This window comes from Nipponia nippon, unplaced genomic scaffold, assembly GCF_047370975.1.
Source record: "Nipponia nippon isolate SJK-2023a ecotype South Korea unplaced genomic scaffold, ASM4737097v1 scaffold_4, whole genome shotgun sequence".
NCBI lineage: Eukaryota > Metazoa > Chordata > Aves > Pelecaniformes > Threskiornithidae > Nipponia > Nipponia nippon.
In genome coordinates this window covers 47,061,489-47,076,957 of record NW_028262358.1, presented here as the reverse complement: position 1 = coordinate 47,076,957, position 15,469 = coordinate 47,061,489, and the positions used below count along the sequence as shown (strand labels likewise).

General features: G+C 33.1%; 1 protein-coding gene across 1 annotated transcript in view; it reads right to left on the bottom strand.

The window, feature by feature from the left end:
* WDR27 (WD repeat domain 27) overlaps positions 1–15,469 on the bottom strand; it is a 73,612-nt gene that overhangs the window by 45,275 nt on the left and 12,868 nt on the right. Inside the window, exons 9-16 of the mRNA XM_087776155.1 lie at positions 14,309–14,412; positions 13,775–13,842; positions 12,683–12,816; positions 11,083–11,159; positions 9,431–9,509; positions 8,833–8,901; positions 7,519–7,622; positions 4,510–4,599 (exon numbers count right to left, since the gene is read on the bottom strand). Coding sequence (XP_087632281.1) covers positions 4,510–4,599; positions 7,519–7,622; positions 8,833–8,901; positions 9,431–9,509; positions 11,083–11,159; positions 12,683–12,816; positions 13,775–13,842; positions 14,309–14,412 — 725 coding nt within the window. The remainder of the gene's footprint in view (positions 1–4,509; positions 4,600–7,518; positions 7,623–8,832; positions 8,902–9,430; positions 9,510–11,082; positions 11,160–12,682; positions 12,817–13,774; positions 13,843–14,308; positions 14,413–15,469) is intronic.

Here is a 15,469-nt window from a genome sequence, read left to right as displayed (position 1 = left end):
CACTGGAGGCCTTTAAGATCTGAATCAGGCTTCATACGAACTTCATTTTTAATGCTTAACTTCAAGTGCTTAGAAACTGATCTTACAGAGCTGCAAAGTGCCATATATTCCAGAAGACAATGTAATTGATGGGATGATGCTTTAAAAAGAAGGAAGACAAGGCTACTGAGATCTAGAAGGATTTTATCACATAAAGCAGTAAAGGAACTCACCATAGCTATGGCAAATAAATACTTATTGTAGAAGTCTCAGTAACAGAATACCTGACTTTGACTTTGTCAAAGTTCAGTGTTTTAAAACACAAAATATAAGCAGGCAGTTACAAAAGACTCACCAATCTATTATCTACAGATAATGATCATTCTGACTCTAATTTTTGAAAGTTATTGGAAGAGCATTTTCAAGAAACATCCTTGAAATTCAATTTAAGAAAAGATACAGTATTACTTGAAAAGAGAATCTGACTATCATATTATAATGAAATTTTATGTTAAACATGATCTGGAAACCACTTAAGACCTTGCAAATTTTATTCATTAGGCTTTTATTACTGAGCTAGCTGTTTGTGTAAAAACACAATGAACATGCCACTACCACAGCTTCTGCAGGACTGTCTCATTAGATTAAAAAAAATATAACTGCCTGTTTAAAAATCATAGATTAAAGTATTATAATCTTCAGTTAATAGCAAAAAGCTTCTACAAGAAACAGACTTTCCAGTTGGGTGTCACACAGTTAAAAACAAGATTAGAAACTTACAAAGAACTTCAAAAGCCAGAAACATCATCCAGAAGCTAAAATTATTAATTTGATCTAAAATTATATTGAAGCTGATCAAAAATGTCAAAAAAGAAGAAAATATGTCAAACAAAATTAACAAACTTTGGCCCATATTATTCTAATTTTTCCAGATGAACTCTGATGAATTTCACCTAGCTGTAAAACATTCAAAGTTCTTATGCTGCCCTCTTGTGCACATTTTCTCTTTAGTCAACTGAAGTTTTATATAAAAAAAATTTGATTGCTTTAAATTACAGGAAGACTAATCTATTTATCTTAGCAATTAAGATCTTCTATGACAACATATATCTATAAAAAGGCTTATAAACAAGATATTTTAATTCCAGTTACGAAAGACCTGTAGAATTTTCACCAGAAAACTGCATAGGTACTGGATAAGTACATATGTAAGTTCTATCCTTATTTTATTCTCAACACAAAGATTTATTTGGGGGCTTTGGTTTTGCAAAACCATTTGAAAACTTGAATTATCTGAATTTAAGAAAAAAACAAAACAAAACCAAACCAAACAAAACCAACTTACCAGAATACACAAAACAGTTTTCCAAAGTGGTAAGGAACATGAGAAACTTTAGGAAAATCGGAGGTTTGGAAAATTGAAAGAGCCATGCAAAAAGCTTAAGAATCTTTACACTCTAGGTCCCCCAATCCCAAAGCCCAGTGAAGGAGATGCCAGCTGGCTTGCAAGAGGCCAGTAAGCTTCAAAACAGGTGTTACTCAGAGTTCCCCAATCCTGAAGCACATTGAGCAGGACAGCAGCTGGTTTTGAAAGACTTCTTCAAAAAGGCCATGCTGGCTGTAACTCCTTTAAAGATGGCCAATGTTACCTGCACTTCACTGTAGGACACAGACACCTGAAGAGCCAACACTGAACAGGAATGCAGAACTACTTAAAAACTGTAACTGAGCACTTCAGGGAACAAAACTGAATAAATTAGGCTTATAGCAAAATTACTGTTGTTATACCACTCATCCCTGATGGTGCATTATAAAAAATATCAGCCATATTCAGATGTTAATGCTGCCTTGAAATTGAAATTTTTAACAGAATAGATATCATTGCCATTTCTTGAAAAAGGAAAGTTTTACATTACCATTGATTGCAGCTCTGAATAAGAGCAATGCATCATGGCTTTTAAAGAAAAGAAAATACATTTATTATGACACTTCAAAACTGTACAAAACTACATGAATGAAATAAGCACGTAACTGATGGTTTGTGGTTCCTACTCCCCTACAGTACAGTATCTGACAGTTTCACATTTATGTTGCTTTTGAAAAGAACAATATGCACAGGTTGCATTCTTATGCTACCTAAAGAGCCTGAAGTAGAATGTGGTTTACACTTCTTTTCAGACTGTACATCATAAAAAAAGACATAGAATAAAGAATGAAAGGTATCAATGAAATAAATTAGATGATAGTAGTGCAAAACTTAAGAAAACTAATAGAACAAAGCCAATTTTTAGAATAACAATTTAGTAATAAATCATTTTTTTTTTAAAGCAAGACAAAGAATTAGTACTTGACACCTTAACTACTGGCACCAGAAAAAGCTTCTTTGTGGTAACATGAAATTTGGTGCAGGTCACTTTACTCTTCTCATCACAGTAAATTAGCCTGCATTTGCAGAGTACTGCAGTATTTTAGGGAGCTCTGAATGTTGAAATATCTTATAAAATCATAATACTTAATTTTACTTCATAGAAAGACAAAGCCTTTCATTAATAATGTGTCAAAACCTAAATACTGTTTCCTTCATGATTTACAGAGTAACATGACCTAAGGTTTTCTTTCAAATTTAGAAACCTCTAAATTCTAAGCTTTTTTTTTCTGCTTTCAAATGTGTCTACTTAGATGAATATTTTTTCTTATTAAGGTGTATGTTTTCTATTATTGCCAATATCGAGTCATTCCTTAGATATTATTTAGTATGTAGCAAGTATTTGGAGGTATAGATGTAACAAAGTCAATGAAATTAGTATCTTCATCTGAGATGAAACAAAGATAAACCCACCTATTACCAGTCCAAAATCAATGAAGCCTAAATAAAAACAAACTCCAGTGAAAAAAACATCCAAAAAAGGTATTTCACAGAATTGAAATGTCACTTTCTGCAGCACATAATCCCTATATACATTCAAATAAAACCAGCCTGTCTAACTTCTTGATTGTGGTTCACAGTAAGAGAAGCTCGATCTGAGATGCAAAAGACAAACTGTGAAGAACAGCTACAGAACACATACTGTACAAAGATAATTTATAGCCTCATGAAATAATTTTGCAACACTTATGTTCTATTTCATGTTCACAGTAGCCCTGCTACCACAAAAATAAAGACTTTAAAGTTCTCAAAAATCATTTACATTTTAGCTGCTTCAGATTGCTTAAGAAAGATGTGTTTAATAATCTGAAGAAACACTGAATTCTTTGGGTACAACTTTGTTAAACTGCTGTGTACCAAGTACTGCAACAGTACTGTATCATTATTTTTATAGAAACTTGAACAACTAAGGGAAGGAAATACAGAATTTTGATCTCTTTTGGTTAATTGCATTTTTTTAGAAATCCTGATCTTCTAAAACTACGTTAAATATGTTTCAGATATATGGAGTCCCTTTGGACAAAATTACTGCTTTTGTTCCATTATTACCTAAATAACAAAATTATGCCAATAAAACCACAAAACACTATTCCTGCCTGCAGTTTATATGACTTGCACTATGAATTTGCTCAAATTAGTCAGTGATACATGAAGAAAAACATCTTTAAAAGCTTATGAACTTTCTATTGTGGAAAAAAAAGACCAAATTACCCTGCCCATAAGGCATATTTTCATCAATTTCCTCACACGAAGAGGAAGATATCAGTAATGTTACCTTTATTACTGGCCACAATGCCGCAACTTCTTCCAGAAAATACAATTAAAATTACTCCAAAAAAACCCCACTTTTCAGAAATCAGTTATCAGAGTTTTTACTTAGAAATAATTTTCTAAAATAACTTAAAATAGTCTACTTTTATACTTCTTAACGCCTGCTAGTAAATGACAGTCATCTTCCATTATGAACTTCCACAGTAAATCAGTCCTGCTATATGAATTTTAAGTCATAACATTTACTGTATTAAAACTTTAACAGATAGTCCTTGTAGAAATTTAGATTTTGGGTTTTTTAAGGCTCACTTACAATGTTAAGTAATGCACATGTGTTTGCACATGCATACACTTTTGCAGATATGGATTTCTCCGTAGGAATAGTCCCTTTTTTTTTCAAAGAGTTGTTCTTTAGAAGTTTGGGACTGCAAACCAAACACATTTTTTGCCAAGCCATTGCAGTCAATTTTTTGGCTAATAATCTATTACAATATATTACTGCAATATGCACATGCATTATCATTACAATATACGGGCTTAATTATTTCTATTTAATTATTGTAATAAACATACACAATGCAGATTGCAATATATATAATGATAAATTACTGTTTACCTCCCAGAAAACTGAGAAATGGGAAAACCTGGTAGGCAGTTTAATTCTAGAACAAAATTAACTAGTCAGAGAAATAACTTCTACATCTTGAATCAGCAGTATCCCCTCTCCCCCATTCTTCTCAAGGTGATGGAAGTGCAATCTTTTAATTACTATGCCATATTATGTTAAACTCAATTATATACCATTTCTTTAATACTGCAATTCATAAATTTACCTGAAAAAACATTACATGTATCAGTGAGACTCGAATTGAGTATCAGTACAGTCTTGTCAGCCAGGCCGCAAGCCAGCATCTCTCCATCCCCTATAAAGAAGAGTGTCTAATGATTCATATTTGAAAGCAACAAGGACCTAATATGCTGTTTCTTTAAATCATATATGTCACTACAACAAAACACACACCAGATATTCATTTCATACGTTTAACACATATTTTGTATGAACATCACAAACTCATATTGCAGAATTTGGTAGGAATTTGTGCACAATTCATTTCTTGTCCTGACGTATTCTCAAAACAGTTATTCATCACAAGGCAGAAACTCACTTTTCACAAAAAAGGTGCTACAAAATTTAAGTGCAAAAATGTTTAGAAGTCATTTAAATCTACTTCCTTACACTCATTTTTTTGTGTCTTCTTGTTAAAGTTACATCACCTTTTCTTACATATTAGAATAAAAAGCACATATTAATCATTCTGGATCACTTCTTAAAGATGATAAATTTCCTTCTTAAGGTAATCCTAAAAACTATCCAAGTGCAGTCAGATTGTTCATTTATATTGGTAATCAGCAGGGGCACACAATGACAGGACAGACTCCCTTAATGTTTACCTAATGGTAGTGATTTGTGAAATTTAACTGTTCACTCAAAAACTTTTCCTGAAAAAAATAAAATAATAAAGAGCAGATAAATGAACCAATGGGAGAAAATAAGGGAGGGTGGAATAAGTGAAGATAGCAGTGAAAGAAAGTAAGGAAATGAAGTGCAGAATTCAGATCAATGCTAGTAGGTTCACTGTGAAAAGTATTTTTAAAAGAGGTACCACCTGAACACTCCCTTCATAAATCTCCTGACCACCTTTACAAAGGGAGAGGGAATATAAGTCATGCTTGACTTCACCAACATTACCCACTGCTATCCACTGTCCAAGTACTATCCCCATTGCAGGTTCAGAATACTATACTCCACAACACAATTTTTTCCCAAATTAATCATGGCAATATAAACAGGTAAGAGATCTGTATTTCTAATCTCTGAGTCATCTACTAAAAGTGAATTTTAAATGGGACATACAATGGGGTAGAGGTATATGTTAAAAAGAGGCATTCCAGAATCTTTTTTTCTGTTATAAGTTATTAAATGAAGCAGTATACTAAACTGGCAAAGAATTACTTTATAAAAATATTTTAAATTTTATCTGATAAGCAATATTTCAGCTGACTTTTTCTCCAAATACTAGTAATTGCATATACTAAATAACGCTATTAACATACCCATCACAAAAATAAGACAAGTAGTCCTGGACAAAATAGTCCAAAAAATGCATGCCCCACAAACTCAAAGGTATTGAAGTCTTTGAGCTAAAGGGTGGTGCTCTTCTGCAGATTTCCCTCGCTCTTCTTAAAGTTTTGACAGTATATATTTTCAGCATGAGAGCTGATTGGTAAGTATATCAGGTAAGTGATATAAGGTAAGTCAGACACATAATTAACAATACATAAACCTTCTTGTGCATACAGAATGAGAGAAAATTTTGCGTGGTATTTTGGAGGCTTGTTTAATGGAACATCATCTCAAATCCTGAAGAAAACTGTTTTCTAACAGAGCAAAAAGTCATAACTTGTAACACCTCCAATACTCCAAAAGGATGTTTAATAAATCCAAGAAAGTTTGCATTAACTCATTAATGTAACTTTACAACCTCTTAAGTTTTACTTAAGTTTTCTATTTAATTTTCTTTCTAATATGTTTAAAGATGCACATAAATATTAATTATTGTGATTCATACTTTACAAAGACCACTTGAAAGATTGTTCCAAGCTGCAATTCCAAGTTGCAAATTTGCAACAAAAAATATATTGTAAAGCTAGGAACCATCTGGTCAAGACAGACTACAACAGTAACAGAACACCTCTTTACAAGCTTACAATAATGTGATTTCTTTACTCCAAGAAAAAAAGTCTCTGTGATTTTTGCTAAACCTTGTTTTGCTAAACTGTGGTTGTTCAAGCCTGTGTGTGCATTTGTGTGTGTGCGAGAGACAAAGACAGAAAGAGAGAAAGATGTTCCTTCCTCAGAGTAAGTAACAGAGGATTTATACTTAAAATGTATTATCGAAACTATAGTGATGCTTTTCTTTGCTAAAAAGGAACCTTTACTTTTAAGCTCACATAACATTCTTAGAAATAAGCTCTCTGCAACTACTTTCTTTCAGGAGCCATAAAAATAATTTCTTCCCCTTCTCTAAGGAACATTTACGGCTGGAATATGTTTTAGAAAAGTTACTGATTGCATCTAACTGCTTTTATTTATTGAAGATGAAAGTTGCTCTTGTCCCAAAAATATTTATAAAGATATAAATTTTTAAATACTTTGAAAATATTGTGGTTTGCAGAGTGTACATTGACATAATTGTATACTTGGTAATACATTTGATTGCTAATCTAAGAAGTGGTTTCTGTATAATAATATTTATATGGATTGGAAATGACTAAATGTATTACAAGACTCATTTCTCCCAAACAGTTAAGAAAAATACCCTTCTTTGGATTATATGCAAGAATTCTTTCTTTATAGTTTAATACAGAAAAACTGAATAATTTTACATAAGAAACAAGAGTATTCTTATTCTTTTGAAACAGAACTTCAGCTTTTAATACACCTTAATGACACTAAGTAAATGTCTCAGAAAATAAATTCCTTAGTGAAAGAACTTGTTAGACTGCTCATTTTCTACTTGTAGTGGGAAATTCATAGAATCACTACAAAAGGAAACAAGACGTAAAAATCAGAAAAGAATTAAGATCCCTCTGCATATGTGTTAGCAGCTTGCATGGTTTTACAAGTTAAAATATTATGATCTAACAGTACATGGTATTGCCAAAAAGTTTTCTGGGAATTTACCTAGCAAATCCATGGCCTAAATAAACCATGGCACACAAATTTTGGGGTTTTTTCTGCACACTGGCACAACTGTACCTTTTATAAAGCCTGTACGTACCGGAATACTGAATGCAACGTATTGGAGTTGGTTTACAAGTAACAAATATCTCTTTCTCACATTTGATTGGAGGAGAACTTTCCAATGGATATTCTTTATTTTTACTTCAAAGAAGGAAAAAAGAGAAAGAGAGGAAAAATATTAAGATATCTAAAACCACTACATTTTCATTTCAGTTATGAAATAAATGTCCTTTGGGAGCTATTCTAAACCTCGTTATAAAAATATTTCCTGGAAAACTTATGTTAAATCCAAGATAAGAGGCAGAATGAATTTTAAATTGTCATACTTAAATTACTTACATCACCAACTGTTATGAACTCATGAGATCAAGAATTAACATGGACTTGTACATAAAATCAAACTTCTTAAGTTGCACATCTATCTAATAGAAGAAAATGCAAACTCTACCTAGTTGTGACAATAAAAAAATCTCCGTATGTAAAAATAAGAATTACATTGATCATCTATTTAACAAGATACTAAAAAAAAACCACACAAAAAATGAAGTGCTAAGTAGCTTAACCTATCATAAAATAACACAAACCAATCTTGAAATTATCTGAGGTGCTTATCTAAAGGCTTGCCTATGTGTGCAAGGATTACAAGTCTCAGTCTTGAGCTATTAAGTGTTTAAGAAACAGTTTTTTAAAAAGAGAAAAATGATGGCATTAATCATTCTTTACTTTCATGTTTATACTACATAGAACAAAGACTTTATATAGTACTAAAGAGAAAAAAATGTGTGTAATATCCCCACTTAACATACCACACCAATTAACATGAAAGTGTCAGCTCTAAAAAAACATTGGTTCTTTGTGCCCACAGTGATGATGAATGCACTGGTCAAATTGTACCATTATGCATACTCTGTTTAAATCCATTACAGTAAGCTTTCTTTAGCGTAAGATAACATGATTTTAGGGGTGAATGAGGCATATGATCTGAAATCACTGTCACTGTGCCACATTCAGTTATTTTTCTGACTAGAATTGCAGTTTAAGAGCATGTTGCGACTCTGCCTCCAAACATATTTAGCACCTGTTCTCCTTTCTAGCAACCAAAATCTAAGAAAATATATGTGTATATTTTCTTTTATATGTAAGACTTACTCAAATTTAATTGATAGTCCGATAATCTGAATCACTTGGTACAGTCATTATATAGCAAATTTACAAAGCCTTTTCGTTCCAGTGATACTGCTAACTAAAAAGTTCCAATGAGAGAAGCAGCTACAAACCATATTTCCAATAGAACTGTATTTATCCTCATTTTAATTTGTTTCTCCTCTAATGGAGTTGCTAGATTACCTACCGTTTACATCTGGTCTTCCCCTTTGACATTTCTTTTTTCTTCAGATTATTTGGAGAAAACATGGTCATTCTACAAGAAAGAACACAGACTATCCTATATGAAACACTAAATGTTGCATGAGAGGAATAGTTTATTTCAAACAAAAACCAATCCTACTTCCTTCTTATTACTTATGTCTACTAGAAACGTCAGTAGGTAAGATAATGTACACATTCATAACAAGATAACTTTCTAATGATCTAATGCTCGAGTTGCACCTCAGTTTTGCTTTCTGTGAGTTATTTGTTGGATAATGCATTCTGAAGGTCAAAATCCATTCATATAAAGTTCTCAGACATTTCTTTCTGCAAGCTGAAGAAACAAGAAGAGTTTAATGATATGAAAGAGACAGGATGCCTAATACAGATTTTGGAAGGAAGTTGAACACTGACCAGAAGCTGTGAAAATTTTGTTTTACAACATATTTTAAAAATTATTTTGTTTGATAACATCATATCTGTTTTTCACAGGTGGTTAATTTCACAGTCATGAGACTACATGACTCCATTATGTGACAAAATATCACACACCAATAAAACAGACAAATATATCTACTCACTGTGGTGCTGCTGTATAACCTGATGACTTAATTTTATTATGGAAAACCAATGGCTGATCTTTCACTGTGCTTTTCACTCCTATAGCAAAATAAATTAGTTTTCATTAAAATGTTTTTTACAGTTAAGGTAGATACTTCGTTAAGCTAACACAGTAGAAATATTTGATGTCTCCTTATGTTACAAAACACATTTATGACCAATCACTCTAAAATAATGTTTACTGAGAAAAGGAAAGAAATACGAACTGTTATGCTGCATAACAACCCTCTTCCAATAATATCAATAAGTAGGAACTTCTTTAAACTTTGAACTAGCAAGGATATTGTTCTGATGAACTTTTCTATCATTCATTCACAAATGTGTTTTGTAGTTGTCTATTTTATGCTTAGACTTTATATGCACTATCTATAATATAGTCACACCTTATATTTGGAATAAGGAATGTATCTAAAGATCATTAACAAACTGGCTAGTGGGTACACATAAATGTTTGGGTTTTCATGTGGCTTAAGTCATTAACAATGTCTGCATTCACACTACTAAGAAGCCTGAAGGGCAGCCTCCAGCCCAAAACTAAATATGAGCATTTCAAACAGCAGAAACATCCTAATTAAATAAATGGTGTAAAGGGGAAAATCTTGCTGCTATTCCCAGGGAAAAACTTCAGGTGCATTGGGAGTGAACTCATGGGCACATTTACCTATGCTGAGGGTAGAAGCTCCTTCAACTCCCACCAGCTATCCTTTCTCTTTATGTAGCAATGAGGCAGAAAAAGGTCCCTTCTGGGAAGCTCCCAGTACCACTTGCCATAAGACACTATAGGATTTCCCTGCAGCACCTAGTCTGTCTGAGTGTGAGGTGTCAACAAATGTAGTACAGGCATCAGTGTTGGGTGTCCCAAGCAGCCTGGAATTCTAGATAAAGCACTGTAGATGCATTCTCAGAATATCATACAACACTAAAGATATAACCTTTGACATTCTAACAGCTCCAACAAGGACAATGAATATAGTAAAAATAGATTATTTCTACATGTCTGCAGCTGCCAGTATTTTTATATCTATCCTAAAGAAAAGGTGATGATGAAAAAATTATTTTGTAGGTATTTTTTGGACTTTGCTTTATTGTTGCTAAGCAAAGAACCTACAAGTGCTTCAACAATAACTGGAAGACAGACCTTTTTTTTTTTTTAAAAACAGTAGGACATTGAGACAAAAATTAACTACCTAAACTTGCAGGTATTGACAAAAGACTATTCAGGACAATAAAATTAACCAAAACAGGTAACAAAAGTTAAGAAAGAAATGACAAATTTTACAGAAAAATATATTGCATGCTATGGAAAAAGAATGACTTATGAAAAATTTAAACATTCTACACTCTTTAACTCTTTTAAAACCCACAGAAAGTTCTCAGAGGATTGTTTTTAAAACAAGAAAAATACCATCATTTTCACTACAAATATATATGTAGGATATGAAATGCTACTAGAAGCATAAAATTTTTCTTACTAAAATAAAAATATCATGCAATATATATTTAAAACAGAAATCAATATATTGATTGTATTAGGTACCAGCCAGTTGTGAGTCAGTTACTGTTACTAAAAATATAACTTTATTAATTCATTTCAAGGTGGGTCTATACTTACCAAGTGTTTTATTAGAAGGTTCTTTCATGTTTTTCTTTAAAACTTTATACAATGGAGAATTTGTCAATAAAGAATACCTAAGTTATAAAACCAAGCACGAAAATTGATCAATACAATGGACAAAAGCATCAGATTAGTAAAAGATGTCAAAACTTCTCTGTAGCTATTTGTCTATATGTGTGATACCAGTGAGATTTCCATAAATACAAACCAGGCATAGTGGATTAGTTATCAGCTCAGATACCCAGCAGCACAGACAAGCCCTGGCCCTGACTACATTCACAGACCATTGCATTTATATGATAAATCCCATTTCTGTGAATATTAACTGATGATGTTATTATAAGCACTGAAATCTGCACTTCACTTCCCCTTTATTATACTATATAGAGTATAAGTATATAAGTATATATATATTACATATATATTATAAGTATATGTGTATATATATAAGTATATTATAAGCATTGAAATCTACACTTCACTTCCCCTTTGTTATATTGTATATAGTATATTCTAGGGTTTTTTATTGTCTTCAAGATGTCAGTGTTTTCCTGGAAATTATCTACAGGCACATGAAGGACAAGAAAGTAGTAGTCAGCATGGATTCACCAAGGGGAAGTCATGCTTGATCTACTTAATAAACTTCTATGATAAAATGACTGGCATGGTAGATGAGGGGAGAGCACTGGACATTGTCTACTGTGACTTCAGTACGGCTTTTGACATTGTCTCCCGTAAGATCCTCATGGAGAAGCTGATGAAGTATGGGCTGAATGAACACACAATGAGGTGGACTGAAAACCAGCTGAACAGCCAGGCCCAGAAAGTGATGATCAGTGGCACAAAGTCTAGTTGGAGGACAGTAACTAGAGGAGTACCCCAGGCATCAATATTGGGTCCAATTCCATTCGACATCTGCGTTAACAACCTGGATGAAGGAGCAGAGTGTACCCTCACCACGTTTGCTGATGACACAAAACTGAGAAGAGTGTCTGATACACCAGAAGGTTGTGCTGCCATCCAGACATCCACAAGCTGGAGAAATGGGCTGGCAGCAACCTCATGAAGTTCAACAAGGGGAAGTGCCAAGTCCTGCACCTGGGGAGGAACAACTGTAGGCACCAGTATATGGCCGTAAGGAAGACAAAGCTAGGCTCTGTGCCTGGTTCCCAGTGAAAGGACAAGAGGCAATGGGCAAAAATTGAAATACAGGAGGTTCCATCTGAACACCAGGAAACACTTTTTTACTGTGAGGGTGACTGAGCACTGGCAAAGGTTGCCCAGAGACGTCGTGGTGTCTCCCTCCTTGGAGATATTCAAAAGCGTTTGGACATGATGCTGGGCAACTGGCTCTAGGTGGTCCTGCTTGAGCAGGGCAGTTGGACAAGATGACCTGCAGAGGTGCCTTACAACCTCAACCATTCTGTGATTCTGCGATTTTTCTCACTCAGTACAACTAAAGCATGACAGGAAAACAAGAAAAATAAAACCATGGCAACAAATATCACTGTACAAAACCATCTGATGCACTTCGGTGTCAGGAAAACAAATGCATAACCCAACTCAGAGGAAAAAAACATATAAAGTTATTCCGTACCTGGCAATAACCGATAGACTGTCCTCATTTCCACACAGGAGAAAATCACGCTGCTGAGTTCTCACCAATGCAGTGAGGTTAACTTCCAACACAGCAATCATATCTTCAAACATTGAGGTGATCAAGCATAAAACCTGCAGCAATTATACCATAAAATAACACTCCATTTACTTCATAATTTAAGTTCCAACACTGAAGCATTTATAATGGAAAATTAAATAATTTTGTGCCATTTATGAAAATTAGTTGAAAATATCCCTGGGTTTAGTCTTGCAGAGCATTAAACAGTGAAAAGTCGTTAATGCTGTCCTGCAAAAATGTGATTATGTTGCTTAAATATGTGTCTTAACAGACTTGCATGCCTAACAGTCACAGAAATTCCAATACCTTTTACAACAGAGATATTTCTGCAGTAAGAGTTGTGAGAAAAGAAGCACACATGGAAGAAAGATTGGTTTCAGAGACATGCTGAGAACATGCTAAGAACTGATTTTAAAACAAAATTTTGTTTATCTTTAAAATAAAACACTGCTATATTAAATATGTAGAAAGGCCTAGACTTATCTCAGTTCTGTAGGAAAAATGTAACATCAAAGATGAAGTATACAAACAAGAATGCTTTTTGTATCCTTAAAAGCACTTTTAGTGACTTTCCACAGAAATTTTCTCACAACTCAAATAGTTTTCACAGATTTATTGCAAAGATTCAGAAGCAGTTCATCCTAACATCTCTTTGAGAAACAAGGTGTAACAATACTTATATCTTTTTTCCCCTAAAAGATTGCCTCTGCTCCACTAATGGTCATTCTTGACGTTCAAGGTACACACCGAACACTATAAAAAACAATTCACCTTTGTCTTATTAATCACTTTGGACAGTATACAAACTGTGAGAGCTTTAAAACTACCCAGCTGTTTCAACTAGTAGATTCCATAAAGAAGTATCAACCCTCTCCAGAGAAATTACTGTGTAATTCACATCAAGCAAAACAAATGTGTACATTAATCTGTAAATAAAATGCAAAATTAATACTTATTGAAAATAACTTGAAATGTAAACATTCGTTAAATCAATGTTTACTTTATACCCACCTTTCCATTAACTGCCTTCCTTGTTAATGCACATGATCCGGCAAACCAAATACTGAGGTCACTGTAATCTTTACCAAAAAGAACATAGTGCTATAAAATTGTATTTGCATTTCAAAAGAAAAAACTATCACTAAGACAGGGGAAAAAAAATTCCTCATACTAATTTGACATCACCGTAATCCACTGTCTTCAGTGTATATCCTTCTAGTTTACCCTCACATTGTAAAGTAGGAGCAGAATAACATTCCTTGTATTTAACACTCATAAACTGCAAAATCGGATAAAAATTCATTGCTCAAAATCGGATAAAAATTCATTGCTAGCCACTACAGAAATCTAGTGTTGACACATCTTCTGAGACAAGTCATCAATGCCAGAAAAACATACAAAAATGAATGAGAAAAAACATTTTAAAAAACCCACTTAGTTTCTACTGTAGTCCGCTATTTCACAAACTAATTCTTATACTAGTTATATCAGATAACAAAAGAAAGCAATCACATTATGGTGTAGTCAGATATTTTATAATCATACCTTTGTAAGATAAAAAAGCTTCTAATTCAAAGTTTGCCAAATTAATTATTAACAAGCCAGTAGAGCTTCCTATCCAAAAATAGCTAGTATTCAGGGCAGAAGATCTATTAAAAAAAGAATAAAAAATTATCTGAGTATAATAAACAAGCTTTTCTCACTACCATACCAGACACAGAAATTGTTTTCTTTAATACTTCTTACCCAATCCCAGTACAACAATAATAATAAATGACACCAAAAAATAGATTTTAAATTTACAGCATTTTTTAAAATCTGTAGCTCAAAGTAAAAAGTTTCAATCAAAATTGGTGAAGTTCTGAAAACTAAGAGCAGAACACAATCCTTGATTTTATGTAAGTGCTCATGGCAAGTCTAAAACACCATAGGAAATGCTTTTCTTCAGAAATTACTGTGGTTTATAACAGTTAGGAGATGCTGTCAAAGCACTGTATCCACAAAGAGTAAATTGAAATAAAGAGCAAATCTACGTATATTCTTACTTTTACCACCTGTAAAATGAACGCACAAAAAGCAGTGAAATTTTAAGGTGTGTTTGTACATAAAGTACAAGAGAAAAACCAGCACAAACTAAGGGGAAAACAAAACAGACAAGCCCAGAATGTCTATCTATCTCAGTCTGTGCTTAGTGGCATTAGTATTGCAGTTAAGTAATGAAATCCAGCCTTCACAAACACCTCAGACCAGACCAACACGTTACAATTTCAGTCAACACCCTCACAGAAGAAAAATGTTATCAAGTATAAGATGACTATATCAAAATAATGGTTGCCATTCTCAAAAACTAAAAATGTTTTGATGCCACAGTAAATAAAAATTGACATCAATATTTTAATAAATTTTCCAAATAAGAGTGAGTAGACTTATCAGTATGATTTGTAAAGTTAGACCACAAGAGTTGAAGTAAGGGTATGGAAAAATATAAAGCTGAAACTTGGCATAAAAAGAGTCACCACAGTGGTTTAATACTTCTTTAATAAAAAAAAAAAACAACCAAACAAACAAACCAAAAACAAAACCAGAAACAATCAAATACTTTAAAAGCAGACTGGGAAAGACAGTTCAATTCTGGTTTGTGATACTTTTATGTGCTCTGTATAGTTTTATTTGTGGTTTGCACTACTACTTTCGTGTAGAGCAGTA